Source organism: Tachypleus tridentatus, chromosome 12, assembly GCF_004210375.1.
Source record: "Tachypleus tridentatus isolate NWPU-2018 chromosome 12, ASM421037v1, whole genome shotgun sequence".
Classification (NCBI taxonomy): domain Eukaryota; kingdom Metazoa; phylum Arthropoda; class Merostomata; order Xiphosura; family Limulidae; genus Tachypleus; species Tachypleus tridentatus.
This window is the reverse complement of record NC_134836.1, coordinates 111326203-111349744: the sequence shown is the minus strand read 5'-3', so window position 1 is coordinate 111349744 and position 23542 is coordinate 111326203. Positions and strand designations below refer to the sequence as shown.

General features: G+C 32.3%; 1 protein-coding gene and 2 long non-coding RNA genes across 6 annotated transcripts in view; 1 reads left to right on the top strand and 2 right to left on the bottom strand.

Annotated features, from left to right (window-relative positions):
• The window catches only part of PAN2 (PAN2-PAN3 deadenylation complex catalytic subunit PAN2), a 63585-nt gene extending 46926 nt beyond the window's left edge, over nt 1-16659 (top strand). For both annotated transcript variants that reach the window (XM_076473432.1, XM_076473431.1), the window contains exons 21-27: nt 1542-1632; nt 5053-5210; nt 7936-8021; nt 12912-12969; nt 13091-13270; nt 14480-14573; nt 15632-16659. In XM_076473432.1, coding sequence (XP_076329547.1) covers nt 1542-1632; nt 5053-5210; nt 7936-8021; nt 12912-12969; nt 13091-13270; nt 14480-14573; nt 15632-15807 — 843 coding nt within the window. In that variant the 3' untranslated portion in view covers nt 15808-16659. The remainder of the gene's footprint in view (nt 1-1541; nt 1633-5052; nt 5211-7935; nt 8022-12911; nt 12970-13090; nt 13271-14479; nt 14574-15631) is intronic.
• LOC143235350 (uncharacterized) overlaps nt 4549-23542 on the bottom strand; it is a 281246-nt gene continuing 262252 nt past the window's right edge. For all 3 annotated transcript variants that reach the window (XR_013019132.1, XR_013019130.1, XR_013019134.1), the window contains one exon: nt 4549-4670. This is a non-coding gene — a long non-coding RNA (uncharacterized LOC143235350). The remainder of the gene's footprint in view (nt 4671-23542) is intronic.
• LOC143235351 (uncharacterized) lies at nt 11141-21848 on the bottom strand. The gene is made up of 3 exons (XR_013019137.1): nt 21661-21848; nt 15622-15820; nt 11141-11155 (listed from the first exon to the last, which is right to left on the bottom strand). It is a non-coding gene; the product is annotated as an uncharacterized LOC143235351 (long non-coding RNA).

The following is a 23542-nucleotide window of genomic DNA, read 5'->3' as shown; positions in this document are numbered from 1 at the left end:
GTTCTTCCCCAGACCTACAACCAGTTCCACATAATTTTCGGCCTTCTGATTGCCCAAGAAGCCTCGAACCACTGTGACAAAGCTGACCCAAGCTTTTTTTTTCTTTCCTACTGATATTCTTGGGGAATTCTATGCACTCCAGGATTTTCTTTATTTGTGGTCCAACAAAGACACCAGCTTTGACCTTTGCCTCGGAAGCTTAAGGAAGAAGTCTCAAAAGTACTTGAAGGCTGCAGACTCCTTATCAAGAGCTGTGATAAATTGTTTCATAAGATTCAGTTTTATGTGCAATGGTGGGAACAACACCTTCTGGAGGTCCCCTAGTGGTTCACAGTTGACATTGTGCCTCCCCACAGAGAACTCAGTCTGTTGTGGCCAGTGCTTCCTGTTGTAGTGCACTGCATTGCCCCTGCTGTCCCAAAGGTAAAGATAACAGGGAAACTTGGTAAAGCCTCCTTGGAGACCCATCAGGAATGTCACCATTTTGAAGGCTCTGATAACCTCCCAGCTACATACTCATCATACTTCAAACAAGGTCTTTATGCTGTTGTATTCCTCTTTGAGGTGCACCAAATGAGCCAGGGGAAACGTCCTACAATATTCCAGAAAGTTCTTGTAAGTTCGAGAAAATTTTATATCAGCTACTCAGCACTGAATTACACCTGGAATGTTCCAGAGAGTGGGTAAATTTGAAAATTTCATTGCCCAGGTCACAAAAGCAAAGTTTGAAGAGAAAAATAGGTCTTTTCCATTCACTTTAGGCATAAACAATTGGGAAATAACACTTTCTACACAGGAACAAGAAAAAGTACAACTTTTGTTACATCGTGTAACCAGTTTCAAATTGCTATCAAACAACTAGATAGAGATCATGTTCTGTAATGTTTTTTTTGTTTAATAAATATTATTTGAACTCGTTTCATTTTAACTTAATATTGTGCATTATCTACAAATAGTTGGTGAACTCTCTACAAACTGTTCTACTTTTTAAATAATCATGAAATTTTGACTTATATTCAGAGATTTGTAATCCTTTCAGTTCAGATTTCACTTCCTTGTGGTCAGTTAGACTAATATGTAAACTAAAGTGACTTTAGTGTATGTTTATTTTATGTATCAGAGTAACTGCAATATGATTCCACATTTACTTAGATCCTCAGGTTCAAATTATTTTCTTGCTCGTAATAGATGTTATGGAAAAGATAATGACCACAAAAGTAGTTTTAATATTTGGTATTTCTTGTCATCCATGTAATTTTGTTAATCTTTTGGACGTTGAATGTTCCAGTTTGAAATGCAATGTGTTAATTTTGTGTTACTTTTTAATACTTTAATATGTAGAAATCACATTTTTTTTATATCACACCTGTGTGGTAGTCTAACCATGCACCAGTCATATCAAGTTACGAGCATTTGTTTTGAACTTGTGACAATTTTATCTCTAAGTATTTAAGATTTATGATTGTTTTCTTGTGCTACAATGAGAATTATTAAATATGTCAAAAACTGATTTCCTTATTTTCTTAATAATAAACTTTCAGCAAGAAGCCGTGTTCCTGAACCTAGACTGGAAGTTGCCGTGTGTCCTTTTATACAGTCAAACAAACTTTGAAAGCCATCATTCTGTAGAGGGTACAACAGCTTCCTTATCTATAAGCTCCAAATTCTGGTCCTACACAGTTTACCCCCAGTATTTTCATAGTTTATACTGAAATGATTTACCCTTATGCATTTAAGTTTAAATGTTGCTTGAATATAAAAAAATTAAAAATTAAAATGCCAAACTTCCTTTATTATAATTACTGTATCTTAAATTACAGTTAATTTGGTAAACAGTTAATTTTTATTTCAGTTACTTGTATGTGGATGTTTTTCCACAATTACTAAATCATTTCTTTCATATTTTCAAATATTTTATTAAAATACAGGACCTTTATTAATATATTTGTAACATATAAGTTTTATCTCATTTTCATTGCACGGTTCTTGCTTTCGGCATTTGTCTTTGTACCAAAACTTTGTCTAAAATTCATTGCTGGGCCTTAAGTTAATTCTTCATAATTCGTGTTAGTCCTATATTCTTCTGTTAAGTTTTGATTAAAAGCATTACATTGTAGTTAGTAATACTCAACAAAAACACTTTTTTTTGTGAGTAGCATGGTTTAAGTTACATTATGTAATGTTTTTAAGTTTCATATATGTTTATATCTATCAAAGTGAAGTTACTCTGACTAGTTGTCACTATATCACTAGCTCTCTTCCATACGTGTAAGTTTTTGTATAACTTGTCGTGTAAAACTATTAACATAATTCCATCATTTGATTTTAGTGTGGTTGAATGTTTTAAGCCATACTTAATGGGTCACTGTTCTACTACATCTTCTTGTTTTTTAAAGCATAGATTCATGCATCTGTTTTTCAAAATGCAGTTGTTTCTTGTAATTATTTTTAAAATTAATAACTAGAGTAGCTATATATCTATATGTATATACACACATACACACATGTATTTATATATCCTAGGATAACTTATGAATGTTTTAATCTTTGGAGCTTTATTGTACTGCTTGAACATGCCTAGTCTTTCATTGTATTGTAGTTCACGTATGTACTAAAGCCAACTGACGACCTGGATGAAGTTAAAATGTTATCACATTTTTGAACTTCACCATAAATGTAATGTTTGGATTTTATTGTAAAAAAAAATAAATAAAACTAGTTTGAAAGAAATAAATTCAATAATTATGTTTTAAAATTTTGTGCTGGGTACAGTTTCTTCTTTGATCAAAAAATCTTTAACTTGTTTGTTTGACTAATGAAACATTAGGTTACAGATATGTGAAATACATAGATGTAGTTTTAAAATTTAAATATAGTACTAAAATTTGCTTTTTTTGGATTTAAAAAAAATTAAATAATGTGTTAGTAACAGTTTTTCATCTACTTGTGTCAGCAAGGTAATATTCTTCCAGATATGTCAGAATGTAAACGTTCTAATACTTTTTGTTTCTGAATTGAAAACATTCTGTGGCAAAGCCAAAATTTTGAAATAATGTCTCTCCAAGGTGCATACAATACACTGTACAAAGACGTACATAAAACAGTTGGTGCGTCTAACCGTACTGTCCACAGTACCACAAAAAATTTTATGCATCCACTGTTTCGAGATGATTGTAACTCTTGTGACATTACTTTCTTATGACTAGTAAAACATTAATACTGGAATACCTTACACATTGAGACATCCATAAAACTATGACATTCATGTAATCTTTATAATAAGTAAGAGGAAAATGCATATTAGACCTCCAAACACTAGTTAAAACACATATTAAACCTCCAAAAGACTAGTTAAAACATATATTAAACCTCCAAAGACTAGGTAAAACACATATTAGACCTCCAAACACTAGTTAAAACATACAAAAACAAAGAATGTATTGGAACTACTGGAATGGACATATTTCACAGCATCTGGTGAAAGGCTATTTTTCTTTAAAACATTACGCATTCACCATTTTTTGCAGATATAAACTGAAGATCATATTATGTAGTTTTTGAAGTGTTTAGTGATGTACATTACAGCAAACAAACCCTTGCATATTCTTACTGCACTATTTTGATTATCTGTAATTTTTCTCTCAATATCTACACTGTTAGTTATGAGGAACAGAGTTTTTTGCACATGTATGTGATGTTTTACATTTTTCTAGGTTTTTATTGTTGTTTTGTCAGTTAAAACTGCTCTATATTTTTATTTAAAACTTGGGTTCTTCTAGTACTGAACAGTTTTACTGCATAGTAACCAAGCAACAAGTGTAGAATGAATGTTACGGTATAATATTTCATGAGCTTTAACATAAAAATTGTGCAGAAGTGAGAAAGCTATTCCATGTTACATAGAGAAATTTATTTTAGAGAAAGATAAGAGCATAGAATAATTGATAAAATCCTCATCACTGACAGGAAAATTATAGTACTTAAAGCTGTTACTATACACATATAAAGTATTTTGTTTACTAAACAAGAAGGGTAAAGAACAAATTCATTTTTATTTACTGTCATACTTATTGAAGTGAAAAAATTATAATAAACGTCAAGTATATAAGTATATAATGTTATCTTTCAGACTTGATCATGTTTTCTTATTCACTACTTGAATTGCTTATTTTTAATACAGTTTTTATTGGAAGGAAGAAAAGTTTGTTTTCTTTTCACCAAAGAATGAGGATATACAAGACAAGATTTGTTTGCAGGGTATAAAATGAGGATATAAAAAGTGAAAGACTTGTTCACAGGATATAAAATGAGGGTACAAAAAGCAATAGACTTTTTTGCAGGATATAAAAAGCAAAAGGCTTGTTTACATGATATAAAATGAGGATATAAAAAGCAAAAGACTTGTTTACAGGATACATTTACTTTTGAAAGTTTATTCTTTGCAAATGCTAATTTCAAAGCAGAAATTGTATGAAAACTATTTGCAAAAATCATGAGGTAAAGGTTTCAACACCATCTCATTGAATATAAATACCATTTGAACCAGACTACCAATTTACAATATCAATTTTTATTTAAAAACAAAATAATGATAGTTGAAGTTTTATAGTTACAGATTTGAATTTTGGGTCATAATGAAGGAAACCTAGGAAGTACAAAACATCATGGTTCTGAAAAAAAATATAAAAAAATTGAGCTTCAATAACCTGAAAACTGAAACATTGAAACAAACTAAATATTTTATTCCTGAAAATAAATCTATTTTAAATAAAAATGTTTCAGGTAATTTTACAATTACTCTTTTTTTTTTTTTTTTCAAAATAAAATCATTGGTCAGGAATATTATTAAGAAAATGCACTAATTACATACAGACTTGTAAAATATATTCAAATACATGGCTTAATGTTTTAAACAATAAATTACAAATAATCTTGTTCAGTAATTCTTATGCACTGTTTTTTAGCTGTGCATATAAGTATGAAGTGCTGGATATTTTGTGTAGACTTTAGTACTAGTTATATCTGCTGGAGACTGTTTTTCATCTCTTCTAGTTCAAAGTCCCATTGCAGCAGACGTGTTTGAAGAGGATATTCAACTTGCAGCAAAAGGGCTCCACCTTCACTTCCCTTTTAAACCACTGGCACATGATGAACTTCCTTTTGCAGGAATGTTGGTTGCTATGGATGTAGAGTTTGTAACTCTCAATCAGGTATGTTTGTAACTTGTGTGTGCTTACCTGGTTAATTCAGTGTGTGTGTTCATGAGACAAACATTGCAAAAATGTGACCTACCTACCTAGTAATGACTTTAATACGTGTACCGGGCTATCATTCAACCGTGTCTGTTAGTCAGGTGATATTTGTTTGATAATTTAAATGAGTGTATTAGTAAGACGTAATTTCTGGTCAGTTATGTATGTTAATAAGGCATTAAAAGTGGAGTAGTGAGGTATGACTTTTGATCCATCAGTAATGTGTGACTGTTCTTGTCATCTGAACATGTAATGATAATATATGGTTTATTTGTCCAGAAGTTAAGGTATAACTTGTCTGATTAGTTGAGTGTTTGTGTTACTAAAACAGTGCATGCCTAGTTAATAAGGCCTTTCCTTTAATAAGATGTGACTTCTGTATCCAGTAAAGTCTATACTTTAATAAAATGTGACTTCTGTGGTCAGTAAGGTCTATATTTTAATAAGATGTGACTTCTGTGGTCAGTAAGGTCTATACTTTAATAAGATGTGACTTCTGTGGTCAGTAAGGTCTATACTTTAATAAGATGTGACTTCTGTGGTCAGTGAGATTTGTTTTATAGTAAGCTATTTCGTCTCTCGTCAGTAGGGTGTACAAAATTAAGATACAACCTTTCTGGTCTGTAATATACAATAAGTCTGGTTGAATGTACTATCTTGTTTGTTCAGTAAGATATGTGCTAGAAATATCTGACATCTCTAGTTAACAAGGATTATATGCTAGTAAGCTAGGAGTTGACTAGCCTAATAGGAAGGACATCAAGTGTATGTTTGTATGACAGGATATGGTTACTACAGCGCATATTTTTAAGATATGAATTTACTATTAACTTGGTGTCTGTAAGAAAACAATTAAGTGATTAATAGGGTGTGTGTCTAAGTAAGTTGCAAGCTTGAGTGGTCAAGCAAACTTGTAAGATGTTTTCTTATGCAGTATTTAAGTTAGTGAGGTTTAATTTCTGTGGTTATTCTTTTATTTTCCATGTTATACTTCAAGCTTTGGTCATTTGTGGTAAAAATCATTTAAAAAGTTACATAAAAGGCAATGAAAAAATTACAATAGTTGAAAACATTTTTTTATGAAGACAAATAGATTTATAAGGAGACAAGCCACAAAGATTCTTTGTTTGATATTTTGCTATTCTTTCACTGATCTTCTTCACATCTGAAGAAATCCAAAATAAAAATAAAAGAATCTGTAACAAAGAACCCTTTTAACAGGCATTCCCCTTGTAAACCTAGTTTACCATTTGATTTCCTGCTAACCACTACCTTAAAAACACATTCAGTACTTGAAATATAATAACCAGTGTCTTAGGACTAACAGACAAAGTTGAATAATGGCCATTTTAACTTATTTGAATATTATAAGCTATTTCAACTTTTTCGGGGGATAATTTATTTATTAAACAATTATATACATTAGTTTTTAGGTTTAATTCAGTCAAAACTGTAATAATATTAATTTCAATAATTCACACTGGTGTAATTATTAGGTGTCACCTTCAACTTAATATCTACACAAAAAGGCTAAAACTTTAAAGTATTATAAGTGTTGAATTCACTGGAGTGGGTGGCAACTATCTGTTCTATAAAAAAAACACAACTGTACAAGTCCATACGTGTAAATTGTTGCAGGTCTTTTATGGTATCTTGGTGAATTGTGGAAGACATTTTGTGAATGAGTGTTTGTCCTTGGTTCTGATTGGTGGATAGCTAAAACTAATGGTGGTGTTCACCTCTAATCCTGAATCTCTGTTTAATGATGTTAGGCTGTTTAGGCATTACTGTATTGATATAGAAAGATTCTTTAATTTTTCTCGTCTTCAAAATTTGTACATTTTGGTGATTCTCATGTTTCTTGTACAACTGGAATTTGCTACCCATTCCAGTGTACACATAATGAATACAGTGCCTAAAGCCTAAACAATCTTTGAAATAACACAAGATTCTGGTTAAGAAGTTAGCATATAGAATCACACACAAAAGTTGTAACGGTTTTCAAACGAGACCCAAAGAATACGAGATATGTTATTTTATATGTACATTTAAGAGACTTCAAAGACACTTTAACCTAAATATCTAATACTAACCTTGTGTGAACTCTGAACAGGGAACAACTTGATGTAACATTCTTGTTATATAACTAGGACTCATTATGTTTTATGACATAATGAATTGCTTAGAATATTTTTCTCCAAGTTGTTCTCAAACCAGCAGCTACTGGATTCATGACAGCTAACAGTATAAACACCCAACTAATGGGTTAGTGGTATTCTATTCAATGTAAGTTTTCTTTGTATGTTGATTTATGGTAGGCTGTACTTCTGGTCAATTTGATATTTATAGTTAACTTTAAGATAATTCTTAAATTATGACCGACTTCTGCTTCATATAATCATCCAACTTTTGGTCAGAAATTACTAATAATTACTGGATGTTATTATTCAGATTAATAGTACTGGTATAAGTAATTGATGAGACACATAAATCATGTGTAGTAAATCTTTTTTAATATCTGATTAAAAAACGTTCTCATATTCTAATGTTTTACTCTACTTAACAATAAAGATCTATTTGTAGATGAGCAGGTGTTTTTATTTCTTTTCCCAAACTTTGTTGCCACAAAAACGTGTAAGTATCCTGATAACATATGCTAGAAGTAACCATTTATTTTCTAAAGGAAGAAGCAGAGATTAGAAGTGATGGAACTCGATCAACCATTCGACCTTCTCAGTTGTCTGTTGCAAGAATATCTTGTGTTCGAGGGTAAACAAATTAACTCTTTACCAAACATTGAAAGTGTATTAAATGTTATTTCTGTTTCTTTATTCCTGACTGCATTAGATCTCATTAAACTGTAGCCATATATATTCCCTTTCTATTATCAGCTAACCCTATATTTGGTTTTATTTTCCCTGTAAATACTTATGACTAACAATTGTCCCTCACATCCTCACTGGCTATTTTGACAATTAAACATACCTAAATTTAGTTTGTATTTATGTTATTCATAAGGCAGTATGTCTTCAGACACTTGATTTATCAGTTTCACTTTATGGGGAATTATTACCATTGAATATATTCTGGTTTAATGGTTATTATCTCTGTTGCAACATTAAGTGGTTTAAGTGGTTTCGCATAAGGTCAAAAGGTGCTGACAGGGTACGAATAAACCATATCTTAGTTTTTCATACAATCAGTTCATCTGGATGTCTGAATGATGTACATGTGGTTACTTCTAACTAGAATAAATTGCAACAAAGAAAAACTGAGTAAGGGTATGTGAAGTAATTTTAGTTCACTTTGATTTTTATCATTAAATCTGTGGATTCACAATGATTTTTTGTCTGAAATGTCTTTGAAAGTCACTTACACACTTTGATTAGGGATCTGTAATTTTTAAGTTTGAACTCTTGTTAATAAGTTTACTAAACTAACAGTACTGTAAACCAAATCTGAACAGTATCACAAAATGATCCAAGTCTTGAAAAATAACAAAATATCCACAGGATAGTCAATACTTTTACTGGTTTTACACTCTCCATAAAATTTAAGGGCAAATTTGTGTGGTCATTTACCTTATAATCATGTGATATTCAGGGGAGGTTTAGCATATCATATTTCTATGTCTTTTACCAGTGTATTTGCAATATTTTATATCATTACTGCTTTCTACTATTTGATAGCTTGGGCAATCTGTGGGTCACAGGTTCACATTTCACCACAGAATGTGCTCGTCCTTTTAGTTGTGATAGTATTATAATGGAATGGTCAATCCCATTATTCATTGGTAAAAGGGCAGTTCAAGAGTTGGCAGTGGATAGTTTATTAGCTACCTTCCCTCCAGTTTATGATTGCTTAATTATGGATGGTTTGTGCAGATAGCCCTCATATAGCTTTGTGTGAAATTCAGTAAACAAACAATTGTAAGGAGCATTAATTTATCAGGGTGTATGAACTTAAACTAGCTAGCCTCTCATAAAGGCTGAAGGATTTTTGTTTTGTATCTCATTGAAGCTGGTTTAGAGTCACTGCAAGTGTAAACAAAGTGGAATACACCATCACCAAAGACTCTCTCAACCTATACACCCCAGACCCATCAGGACTAGTCACATCATTCATCTCTGCACACTGGAAAGGTTTCTAAGAGATTTTTCAAAAAGAAAATGGAATTTTGAACAAAAGAAAATACCCGAGCGAGGCAGAAACCATTCTTCGTAATTAATTATTACTGATAGTCTTCAAGACTGTTACTAGGTAATTGATTTCATCTGCACCTTTAGACAGGGAAATGCTTAAAAAATTTGGTATGTTTGCAAATATTTTTTCAGAAGCATTGCACACAAATTTAAACTTGAATTGTCAAAGCAGGAGGTAGAAATTGTCAGAGGAAAGTAGATACTGTATCAGATGGTGAACATTCCTGTACACTGATGGAGAGAAGTAGATGACTTGCATTTGGAGTGAGAAGACAATCAGTTAAACAGTATTGGGATCCAACTATAAGATTCTGTTGTGCAGAAATGTAGTTATTAAGAAACTACTCTTTTCAAAGAGTGGACTAGCTTCGATCTGTACACCCTCAAATATCTGCCATTGCATAAGTGTTTTGCAAGCATTTATTTGCTGTGCTAATAAAAACAGAGTCTGATGAAAGGCCTGAGTTTATGAAGCAAAACAGAGTTGTGTATATTAAATATTGCCTTTTTATAGGGTATATCAACAGCATTGAATTTACTATACAACAAAACCAAACTCTAGCTTTCAAAACACTGGTATCTCCTATACGTAGTGAAGACCTTTGCAAAATAAACTCTTCCTGTTCAACAGAATTTCACAAAACCTTCAGAAAAAGTTACTTGTGTATGGGCTACTGATATGCAAATCTAGAAGATAAAATAACCACTTGCTCATTTCTTTCTCTCTGACCTTTGACATATAGCCTGATGAAGAAATTAGTAAGATAAGAGCAACCATTTGCTCAGTTCTGTTTGTCTGACTTTTTACATCCAGCCTGATAGAGTGATTTGTAATCCCACAGTTTTGAACCCATGTTTTATCAGTCTTATATAGAAATGTCTATACATAATTCTGAAGACCAGTGAGTGACACTAAAGACAAATGTATAACATGTCAACCACATTGTATCTGCTATGTCCAGTGCTGACAGGACCTTTCACTCAATACCAGAGTTCATAAGACCAGCTTTGATAAAATGGATACATGTTTAGATGCCACTTGCACTATCAAATTGCATCAATAACAACAGTTATGGTGCAAACAATATTAAATTAGCAAATGCCATTTTTTCTTGATTCCTTATCGATCATTTATAAATCAAAATTAGGGTAAGGATTAAGAAGATACATTTATCTATTTTTAACACCTACTATATATTCTCATGAACTGATTTTACCCACTATTCAAAAGAACCCTTGCTCCCAAAAGTGGTGGTGATGATGCTATTTAAGTCAGGTCAGTGTGTGCATGTGTCTGTCTATGTTTCCAAATGCACATTTTCAAAACTATTAGACCTATGTACACGAAAATTTTAATCTTGTACACAAGATGGGAAGTCAGTATGGGATCGTGCTCCACAGATTTGGTCAATATCCAAATTGACCAATGATCACAGGCTTTTATAATGATCACAGGTTGCACTTTTGTGGTTTGTGGTTATTATCTGTTTAAAGTGCAATTGGATTTGCACTAAATTTCATGGGCACATTAAGGTTGAGACTACTCATCACTGCTACAAAATAGTGATCCTGGTCGTTGATCCTTCCAGATCCGAGAAGGATTTTCTGAGTTTTTCAAGGCAAAATTCGAAGTCATTCCATGCAATCTCAAAAAGAAGCAGGGTAGCAAGGGTATGGAATCTCTCATATTGCTTGTTTTTCCTGAAGTGGATCAAACAATCAAAGTGTCAGCTGAAGAAGATTGCATTAGTAATTCTATGAGTGAAACAAAATGTATGGCAAGATGTCAACCACAATGAAACATTTAGCCCACTCACATATCCTAAATTATAAATAACACCCTTAAGTTTTCCAAGCTATACCCTCTCTCACTTTTTTATTTGCAAATTACCTTATTATGCAGTTCTCTAATAACTTTGATAAAACTGTGTAAAAGTATTCTGTAATATTTAAACATGTTCATGTTCATAAAAGAAGTTACACTTCCATTTTCATCTAACAAGTAAAACTAAATTTTTTTTTTCCTAAAGATGCAATTAACTGCCCTCTGAGGGATTATATTAAAAGATCAGATTGTGTTAAATCATACACATCCTAGCGATTGTTCCTATTAAATTATTAATTGAGGCTTTGGACTAGTTTGTTCAAAAGACTTAAAGCTGTGGCCCATATCAAACCAATTCACTTTTTTTTTAGACTATTTATCATTTTCTGATAAAATATTGGATCTGTTGATAACTTTGAAAACAGTTTCATTCAATAAGGTGTTACTTCAGTTGTAAAACAACAAAACACAAATTCAAGTTAAAACAAAAGTTTTAATTCACAAGCTCTCTCTGTTTTCATTCAGTTTTCTCCTAATAACTAAACAATATTTATATATTCTTTCAGTAATTTCATAGGGTTTACCTTATAAACGAAACTGTTTCAATAAAGTGAAATAAATGATTTATCAAAACATAAAAGTACCATGATGGTAAAATTAACTTTCTGTATATTTACTTATTGAGGTGTTACTACTGTAAATAACATTAAATTATTAGTTATTTCAGAAATACAATACCAGCAACTTTTATAACAGGCCAGTTCTGATTTTAGTAATAACAATGTTTCTACCACAGTAAATCTCAGTTACACTTGACAATGATATCTTTTAAAAACTGACTGAATGTAATTCAGTCACAAATTCATGACAGCTTTATATGCAAAAACGGCTCGTTTGGGCTGAGAAAACACTTTACATAGAAGAGCGAACAACGTTTCGACCTTCTTCGGTCATCGTCAGGTTCACAAAGAAAGAGGTAACTGACCGGAAGCTGACCACATGTTTGAAAGGGGTTGTGTAACTGTGTGTCGAAATGTAGAGGGCGGTATTAGATGTTTGAATATATAATTTTATTTATTATATTAATATAGGTATAAAGGCGTTCCTTTATATTGGTTTATTTTGGGTTTAAGTTGTTGTATAAGTAAGGCTTCTTTAATTTTACGTTTGTTTATGTTTGTTTCTTTATTTAGTATTTGAATGTTTTCTATGGTTATGTTGTGTTTATTTGACTTGCAGTGTTCGAAAACGTGTGAAGGTGACTTTTAATGTTCTTTGAATCTGGTTAAAGAAGCCTTACTTATACAACAACTTAAACCCAAAATAAACCAATATAAAGGAACGCCTTTATACCTATATTAATATAATAAATAAAATTATATATTCAAACATCTAATACCACCCTCTACATTTCGACACACAGTTACACAACCCCTTTCAAACATGTGGTCAGCTTCCGGTCAGTTACCTCTTTCTTTGTGAACCTGACGATGACCGAAGAAGGTCGAAACGTTGTTCGCTCTTCTATGTAAAGTGTTTTCAGCCCAAACGAGCCGTTTTGCATATAAATTTCTCAACAAGTGGGTTTCTCGTCATCACTGATCATGACAGCTTTGCTTTTCTTCTAACCAGAGAAGGTCCACAAGAAGGAGTTCCTTTCATTGACGATTACATTTCAACCCAAGAACAGGTAAGAATGAACTCTTTTTGTATGAATGTAATGCACTGAATTAGATTGTTTTTCTCGTAAATAAAGGCTAAAATAATCAGAAAGTTGAATAAGTATGTGTGTGACTGTTGTCTTATTTCAGGTGGTTGACTACATGACCAAGTTCTCTGGCATAGAGCCAGGAGACTTGGATGCATCTGTCTCCAATAAACATTTGACAACACTCAAAGACACGTACATCAAACTGAGATTCCTCATAGACATTGGAGTCAAGTTTGTGGGTCATGGTCTAAAGAATGATTTCAGAGTGATAACTTTAGTGGTGAGTAGAAGTTTATTATAAATAATCTTGTCATATTTCTTGGTTGTGATCAGGATGTTCTGAGACTAATCAACATTTTGGTAGCTTGTGTTTTATTATTGGTTGTGGTCTGACAAATGTTCTGAGAGTAATCAGTGTTTTGGTGACTTGTGTGTTATTATAGATATGGTTGTCATATTCATTGGTTGTGGTCTGGATATTCTGAGAGTAATTAACCTTTTGGTAACATGTGTTTAATGGTTTATTGAACTATGTGTAAAGAATGTTTTTTGGAGTGATCAACTTAATCATGAGAAGTATTTTACTGCAGTTACTTAAGTCAAGTTTGGTCATTTAGAAATTTTCTGCATACCTTCATAACAGTCTTATACTAGAGATCAGTATCTCCTACAAAATAACATTACTGTAGAAAAGTGATATCAAATTGATAAACGTTTTGAAGATTTGTGATGGAAAATGTTGAAACTAATTTTGTGAATTTCCTTGAGTAGGAATTACAAATTTATCTTATTAATCTATCGATATGTATTGAGAAACACCACTGTATGAAATTTGTCATGTGGCAGCATACAATATAAAGTGACTTTCCACTATACCTTTGATTTATTTTTAATTGTATATACGTTGGGTTTACACCATAAGTACACTATATTTTTGTTTAAAAACAGTATCAACAACCTGTGAGTATTAGTTTAAAAGACAAAGGATACATTTTGCTTATAATAAGAATAAATGTCATAAAAATTGTGGTTAACTTTAAGCCACAGCTTTGATATGACATCTTTTTTTTTTTGTCCTTTCACACACTTTTGATGTAAATTTGGTTATGTTTATGCTAATGATTCCAGTTAGTTTAGGGTATTCATTGTTATTACAATTATGTTTTTAGACAATACTTGTTTTATAAATAGTTTCATCTGTGTAGATGCTGGCCCAAGATGTCCATCCTTGTAGAGAGTGCTCTTTATTTAAAAGACAACATATGAAAATGAAACTTGTAGATGTATATTTAGGTACCTGTAGTTATTTTGATATGTCTTTTACTGACACAATGATCCTTTATTTGTATATATGTTTTGTTCAAATTACTTAGATTATCCTCACCTGGTCAGCTCTTGGTTTGTGTAGTTTGTTTGATTATCTAAAGATTATCCTTGGGTGTTCAAGCCCATGATTGTACTTTTAAACATACAGTTTCTTATAAAACAGGTTCCACCTGATCAAGTACGTGACACTGCTCTCTTGTTTCAACTTCCAAACAAACGTATGATTTCCTTGAGATTTCTGGCATGGCATTTCCTGGGTAAGAAAACTAAACCATCCTTTTTCTGATTGCTTTAAATAATGAATTTTTCTTTATTGTCAAACCCTAAGTAGTTTTCAGTATTCTTTGAGTAGTTAGACAGTTACAGGAAGGCAATTTAATTACATATATGTATGATTCACATCAGTAATCAAACTATCTCTAGAAACGTACCAATTACTTTATTATAAATAGCTCCTAGTAATAATAACATATGAAATGTAATTTTCTACTATTTAATACTCCATTGTTTGGCTTAAATGCATGTCAAGATGTATAACTGTTTAATTCACTGTTAAAGAGTATACAGTAATTAATGACACAGCTGGTTTCTAAGAGCACATTTACTATTTTGTAACCATTAGGGTAGCTTTCATCCAAAATATCCATATTTCCTTTTGCAATGCTAGCTAATTATTTCCAAATTTAATATACTGTTGATTTATTTAAATGTTTACTTTCTTGATAGTTTAAACCTAATTGAGAAATGCTTATATGGAATATTAGTACTGATAAGTATATAGTTTAAGATGGTTATTTATTGTAGCAGCAGAGAAAAACTGCAGTTTGATTTTTATATGGAACTTAGGAGATAGTTTATAAAAATGTATCTCACATTCTATTTCACAGTTTTCTTTAATTTAACAACATAGTTTAACTCTTCCTTGTGTATAAATATGAATTGTTTACATAACTACATCTTAAGATATTTATATATAAACAGAGTAATACAAAGAATAGTTTCATATCTATAGTTTAAAGGGAGTTAGTTTGTTCACGAAGCCCAAGTTTATGTGAGCACAAAACAGCACATATTTTATATTTTCCTTCAAGTACATTAATAAACCAACCATCAGTAAAAATGTTTCTCATGAAAACGATTGAGCACATCCTTTATAATAAAAGATATAGTTTGTGTTTATTTCTAATGCTTACAAAAGTGTACTCTTACCATCTCTTAGTTATAAGAATCAGTAAAAGACTCATGATGCATGCAAGCTAATCAGGTGTGTATTTACTTCTACTGTTCATGTTAATGTAGCCTTACCTTCTTTTAGGTATAAAGATTCAGTCGGAGACCCACGACTCTATAGAGGATTCCAAGACAGCCTTGTGGTTGTACAGGAAGTACACCGAACTAGAGAAGGAAGATAGAGTGCACAAAGCCTTGAAGGAGTTATATGAAGCAGGAAGGGATTTACAGTGGAAGGTTCCAGGAACGGATGACACCTGACCACACATCTGAGCTATCAAGAAACCACAAAGTTTGTGACCAACCACACAATATCTTGTCAGTAAATGTACATAAACTTGTAATCAGCCCTGCCATACTTTACACAGGAGTGACAATGAAGCTGACGTTGTTGAGAAAAAAAACATGTACCTATAAAAAAAACAGTCTTTAAAAACTTCTGTATAATAGCTATTAATAGGTAACCACATTTTACCTATTTGATCTATTAAAACACACTGACCATTTTTTACAGCACTTGTATAAAAACACTAAAGGATCATTACATTATCAACTGAAGATTGAAAGTATCCGAGGCATTTTTGACCAATACTGAATGCCTAAGTTATAATAGATCACCTTGGAGAGTGGGATTATTACATATTAAGATACTAAAGGAATGAGTTGTCTTTCACTTACAACTTGTAAATCTTAACTCTTAAAACCCGACCTCAAGTTCTTCTTCGTTCTAAACTTAAGTGAGAAATAAATTTTGTATCTGCTTTCATGAGTCTAAATCTCGAATAATTATCTATAATTATGAATTACTCTTTTTTTTTCATCTTTCTTTGCTCTGCTAAGAGCAGATATAAACAAAATTGTCGAATCAGTCCATGAGATGCGGATAAGAAATGTATTTATGGTTCACTGCCATTTTCCACTATTATCCATAACACAATGGAAACAGTATTTTGCTCCATATTTGTACATCAACAACAAACGTAAGTGTTCTTGATAGATTTGAATGTAGAAGGCTGATTCATTTTTATATTCTTAGAGATGACAGAACTTTTGATATGTCAATGAATATCATGTAGTTTCTGAGTACTATGAAAATAAAGAGCATTTCTAACAGAAGCTTTGTAGTTTGTCAAAATGTTCCAGATTTAACTTGTAATGTTAACCCTACAGTACTGTTAAAAATTAAGTTACCATAGGAGCTTCAGTCACAGTGACACTCCTGGTCTGGAATGGTATGCAGTACCACACTACAGAAGATACTTGAATATGTACCTCCCTTCTTTCTGGCTTTAGTGTTGCAGATAGTGGATCTGAGGATTCATGGTTCATGTTCCATTGTTGTCAAAATAAATAAAATCATGTGGGTATTTTATACAAGTGACAGTCAAATAGCATGATGCAATTTGGCAAGAGAACCCTACCCTTGGTAGTGGATGGTATTGACTAGCTGCCTGCTGTCCTTAAGGCAAGGACTTTTTAATGTAACATCACCATAAAAAATAAAATAAATTACACTGTTTGTTACTAGCCAAATATAAGTTTCAAAGACATCATTGGGGTTGTAACACTTCAGCTACCAGAGCCATACATCTTACTACTCCATGTCATGTCCCACCAGCTACCAGAGCCTTACATCTTACTACTCCATGTCATGTCCCACCAGTCAAGGCATTTTAAATTCTAAGATAATTTTTCATTAATTAAACACACAACTGCATCTGAGAATGACTGGTATAGGTATTAACACTTTTACTAATAAAGCAGAGAACAATGTTTCTACCTGAAGATCACCTAGGAAGGTCAAAACATTGTTCTCTGCCTTATTAGTAAAAGTGTTAATATCCATACCAGCCGTTCACAGATACATTTTTACTCCAATTGGGTTTCTCGTCATCAAGAATAAATGCAATTGTGGGACATCAAAGAAAAATATCTTTCTCTGCAATTGAACAGCTCCATCTATCCAGAACTTTTATGAAATTGTCTTCATGGTTCTGGATTTTACTTCCTCTAGATTAATTTTTTTATACACAACATGAAGTTCGAGCCTCTACACATTTTATGTCATTGTAATTAGTGAATAGTAGAAGGCTGTCCATCCATACTGTTCAGTATTGACAGCAAATTATCGGTGACTTATCACATTGTTTGTGTCATAAAATGGATGGTTGATAAAGTTTTATTTATGAAGGGTGTTTCTTAACAATATGCAATTCTTTGTTTTTGATATACACTTTAGGCCACTCAGTAAATACAGGAATTATTTTAATCCAACCTAATTTAATAATCAAGTTATTCAGCTGGTGCACAGAATCAGGTGCATTGTGTGATAGTTTACTTTAATACATGTATTAAAAGTAAAGAATGAAAATGTTTTTTTGGCACAATTATTATGGTAACAATGCTGAAACAACTAATATTGTTTCTCTTTCACATTGCTAAAAAAGTTAGTTTTGTTTGTTAGTCTTAGTAGCCTTAAATCTTCTAAAATCTAACTGTTGTAGAACGAATGTTGGTCATTCCATGTCAATACACTTAGGATTTCCCAGTTCTTGTCTTAGTAACCTTAAATCTTCTAAAATCTAACTGTTGTAGAATGAATTTTGGTCATTCCATGTCAATACACTTAGGATTTCCCAGTTCTTGTCTTAGTAACCTTAAATCTTCTAAAATCTAACTGTTGTAGAATGAATTTTGGTCATTCCTAGTTCTTGTCAGGTTTTCTCCAAAAACTTAAAGCGAAAACTTCATATTGATTTACTCAGCCATGCAGTACAGAGTTAAGATTTTGCATGGTTGAATAAATCAAAATAAAGTTTTTGCTTTAATTGTTTTCAAGAAACTCTAGACATAAACTGAGAAAAGTTAATTTTTCTGGGTGAGCAAGTTGACATGACCTGACCCATGTGCAACTTTTACATCCAACGTGACCACTGCACCTTCACATCAAGCTAGTCTGTCAGCATTAATATGGCTACTGTAAGCCAGTATCACTCAGATGATTCACTAATCATTGTAATAGATTTCAACAAGATTAATATGTGTTTCCATAAAATGAGTGTAATTAGAATTATTGGTTTATCCTTTAACTAACTCTTGTTGCTAAATATTTTAAAACAGGTAATCTATTAATACATATTTATACTTTAAAGTGGAACAGACATTTAAAGTGGGTGTAAATCATGAACACAGATCTGACAACAACCCAGATCAATATCATACAAATGAAAAGGGTAAGAGTAGGTTACATCACATTTAATATCCTGTAGCTATAAAGCATGGTTTGCTTTATTTATACAAAATATCCAAAGTAGTTTCAACTAAGCACAAGGCATCACCAGCCTCTGGAAAATGCTTATTTTTCCCTGCTTGTAGCACTTAGAAAATGTTGTATTAAATACTGAAATTGTAATGTTTTTATTTTTTGTCTTGTTGAAAACCTACCCAACAAAATATGAGAACATTCACACTAACTGCACATCCTTTAACATCAAACAAAAAAAGAGTTCATAAGTTAAAGAGAGAGACACTACTGCCAAAGAACAAAATGGATCGATGTTATATTTTCTACCATGTGTAAGTGTTCATTATTTCCTGATGTTGATTTCTTCACAAAACCTGGTTGTAGGTGTAACAAGTTATTAATAGGATTTTCATAAAACACCTTACTACTACTGAAGAAACAGAAACTTGTATTAACCCTAGAACCACAACATAGAGTCATATCAGACATCCATTAAACTTACTAATGCTGCTACAAGTTTTATTTGAAATATCACCCGTCAGTCTATATAAAAATTATAAAAATACTGAATAATTAGAGGTTATGACAATAAAAAGTTAATTATGAACCTAAGAAATTTATTGTATCCAATAACAAAACATCAAGACACTGGAACTTCTCACTGAATATTAGTCTTCATAAGCTAAACAAGCACAAGTCCCTCCTGCTGTCTTCCTTTGAAACATGATAAAGTTACTTAGGACAGAATTCATAACTTGTTGCTGTTGAAGAAAAGCAATTAAACATTATCAAAAAATAAATGTCCTTTGAAGTTTTTATCACACAGACCTCAACACGAGGTCACATGTGACATAAAAGGCAAAATCTTTGAGTGTTCCAGGAGCAATACTCACTGAAGAACTTCTTGAGATGTATAGAAGGCTCATTCAAGGTCAAACCTATATGGTCATAACATGCATTTGCATAAGGATGTTTATCTTGTGTGGGGTTGGAAGCAACCCTGTGTTGTGGTTCTAGGGGTAACTGTGTATCAAAAATTGTTCCTCATAGAAAGTTGACAATCGAAATTAACAATAATGATTAATGAAATATGCAGAAGTCATTCAAGTTTCATTAAAAAAATCATTACATGTTAATCTGATAAATATTGCTACTGTGCTAACTGAAGCAAACCTAAGAAAGAACAAATATCACAATCAGTAGCATAAAATTGGGTGGGTCATTTGCCCCTGAGCACAACTTGAAGGGGCACACTTAAACCCATCATATGCACTTTGACTCCTTTTGTCTTATGGAGAATACATCTTGGGGTAGAACTACAAGTACTAATAATAGGCTGTGTGTCCGTTGCTAGCTGTGAAAGGTCAATCAACAAGCTAAAGCCCATTCTTACTTACCCAAGGGCTTCTATCAGTCAAGATTGTCTTTTTGACCTGGAAGTACTTAGTGAGGAAAGTGAAACCCTAGAAAACATTGACACAGATGGCATCATAGAAGAATTTGCTCAAGGAAAGTGGATGTGCAAGTTGTCAGTGTTGCTTGTGTCAAACTCTTTTTTTCAGATTTAACATGGGGGGCTGCACCTTTGACCCTTTGCCTTCATCGTACTAAAATCTCAATAAGCTACTAGACAGAACACAAGTTCATTTGGTTTATCAAGGTCACATGTACAATCTACCAAAACCAAAGTGAATACACATGGTTAGTCCTTCATATCCACGTGCCTACCTACCCAACAAAAATTTCAAAGAATTCACATTAGCTGTATGTCCCATAACAACAGGCAAATTACTATGTATATAATTAAAATAGAAAAAACAATACTGCTAAAGAACAAACTGGATCTACTTGGTAGCTTTTGTAGTATAAACATATTAGCTAAAAAATCTTTAGCAAATCATCCAACCTCAACAACCTTAACATTTGAATTATCTCTACCACTATTGTTTTTTTAATATCCAAACCTTAAATTGTCATTCTATATCTCAAATTATTAAAACCAAGAATTATTCCAGTATAATAATACAAGGTTAAAAAGCTTCATTACTCTTAAAGCAAGAATTTTAAACAGTTTTCCCATCCATTCAGTTAGCTCTCTTCACGTCAACCAAAAACACAAATTGTTCTCTACAATAAAACAAGTTTTTAAAATTTTCAATTTAGACTTTTCAAATTCTTCAGAATAACAGAAACACTCGAAAGATCGCACTATTAGATTCAGCACAATTCTAAAAATACTTAAAAGAAGGAATCCATAAATAAATATTGAAACACATTGCAAAGACAAGCCTGATATGAGAAATTATTCAAGCTTAGTGTCTTTAAGACAAACAAGAAAGGCTAAAAAAACAACAACTTACTACTGACTAAATTGTGTTCAATTTAAAGTAAACAAACGTGAAAAAGAAAAATGATTAAAAGAAATTACTCGAGTTGTATCAATATTTACCTGTGTATTACTTTTGTTTTCATAACCTAAAATCTCTTAAGTAACTGGAACGCAATTGGTTTTTCTGGTGCAGTTCGCCTATGAATGCGAACAGTATAATTTATATATGGTTTTACATGTACGAATATGTAATATGGCATACAAATGATGCTTATTATTCAAAATAATAACATCTGTATTAATACCATTCATTATGTGTTTACATACATAAAAAGTAAAACCTGATGTTACAATTACCATTTGCCCACTTACATTTCACAAAAAATTGTAGGTATTATGTAAACTTAACATCGTCATAAAACTAAATATTTTAGTTGTTTTTTTTTACAGAAGCTTTAAATTTGTGTTTTCATTTAAGCACACATAGTACATATTGTTTTAGGCTCTTAACTTAAAGTATAAAAGCTGATCTCCTACATACGTTTTGCCCCTTCCCTTGAAAATATTTCTGAGGGCACCCATGTACTAGAACATCTTACACTCAACACAAGTAAGTAGTAAAATAAAAGATCACAAGTTCAAGTATAACCATTTTTAGTTTTAAACTAATGAACAATGAAAAGGCATTCAGTCAGTAGCACTAATATCCACAAACCGAAGCTCAAACGTTGACCGGCATAAATTTTATAGCACACCTAAACGGAAACTATGAAGTGCCTTTTTATTAAAATCGATTGCGATCCAACTTTACGAACCCTTATATTGGATGAAAGAGCTATTTAAATATAGATGTATGCCCCTTATTTTCAACTGAAATATTAAAAATTAAAAAAATAAGGCAACTATTAAACAGCACTCACTACCAAGTTTCAGATTGCATTCTAAAGACGGCTGGTATGAGTATTTAAATTAAAGTTTTAATACCCATGCCAGCCATTTTTTGAATACATTTTCACTTCAAGTGGATTTGTCGTCATCACAAGTTTCATACCATTCGTGTTTAACCGAATAATGAGCTATAACGCTACTTCTCTAGTGTACCCATGAACTCAAAGTGTCGAGCGCATTTGTGCACAAGACGTCAAACAATTAATCTCGAAATTCAAGTACAACTACTCTACTATTCATTTGTTTACAGAAGGAGTGTCTTTTCAGATTTCTTTAGGAGGGGGGGGGAGGTACATTTTATTAGAACTACAGAGCAGTTGAACTCTTGTATGGTGTTGGTTGTTTTGTTTTTGTTTTTTGAAAAGTTTCAAATGTAAACTTCAGTCTCTTAATCTTAAATATCCCCCAGTGGCTCAACGATATGTCTGCGGGCTTATAACGCTAAAAACCGGGTTTCGATACCCGTTGTGGGCAGAGCACAGATAGCCCATTGTGTAGCTTTGCGCTTAATTTAAAACAACAACAACAACAACAACTTAATCTTAAATTGCTTCTATAGTGTGTTACGTTGTGGTTTGGTTTGGAACAGAAACTAAACATTAGTTTGTTGCTAAACGCAAAAATACACAATGGGCTGTTTGTTTTCAGGCTATCGCAAGTATCTAAACCCGAAATTTAGCGATATAAGCCTTCAGACTTATCGATGAGATATTGTGTGGTCTAAGTATTTGATTTTGAAATAAAAATTGTGCGTTTCATTCAACGTACGCATAAGTTAGCTAGATAAATCAATGCAATATGTTATAAGTTTACAATCGTAACTGGATCGTGGTTGTTGCTAAGTGTTATAAACAGAAATAGCTTTAAGAAAAACAGTTAGTGCAGTAATAACTCAATTAGTTTAACGTGGTAGTGACTAAACTTCTTGTGCACCCTTGTAATTCAATCTTACACCTCTTGCACGCCAAGCAAGAGTTCTACTACTTAAAACCAGAAAGCTCAGAGGGTTCATTTTTGTGAATTGACCAAAAGGGCTCCCTCGGAAAATGTTTTAAAAGTGAAATAAAATAAGTAAGATTTCCGATATATCCAAATATATGTTTTTGTTGTTGTTGTTTTTTATTTCGCACAAAGCTACTCGAGGGTTATCTGCGCTAGCCGTCCCTAATTTTGCAGTGTAAAATTAGAAGAAAGGCAGCTAGTCATCACCACCCACTGCCAACTCTTGGGTTACTCTTTTACCAACGAATAGTGGGATTGACCGTAACATTATAACGCCCCCACGGCTGAAAGGGCAATCATGTTTGGCGTGACGGGGATTCGAACCTACGACCCTCAGATTACGAGTCGAATGCCTTAACCCACCTGGCCATGCTGGGCCTCCAAAAATATACAATACGTTTCTAAGCAGCACAAATAAACAGTTTTTATAGGACTTTCTCACTGTTGTTTTCTTAGTTCAAAATTACACAATG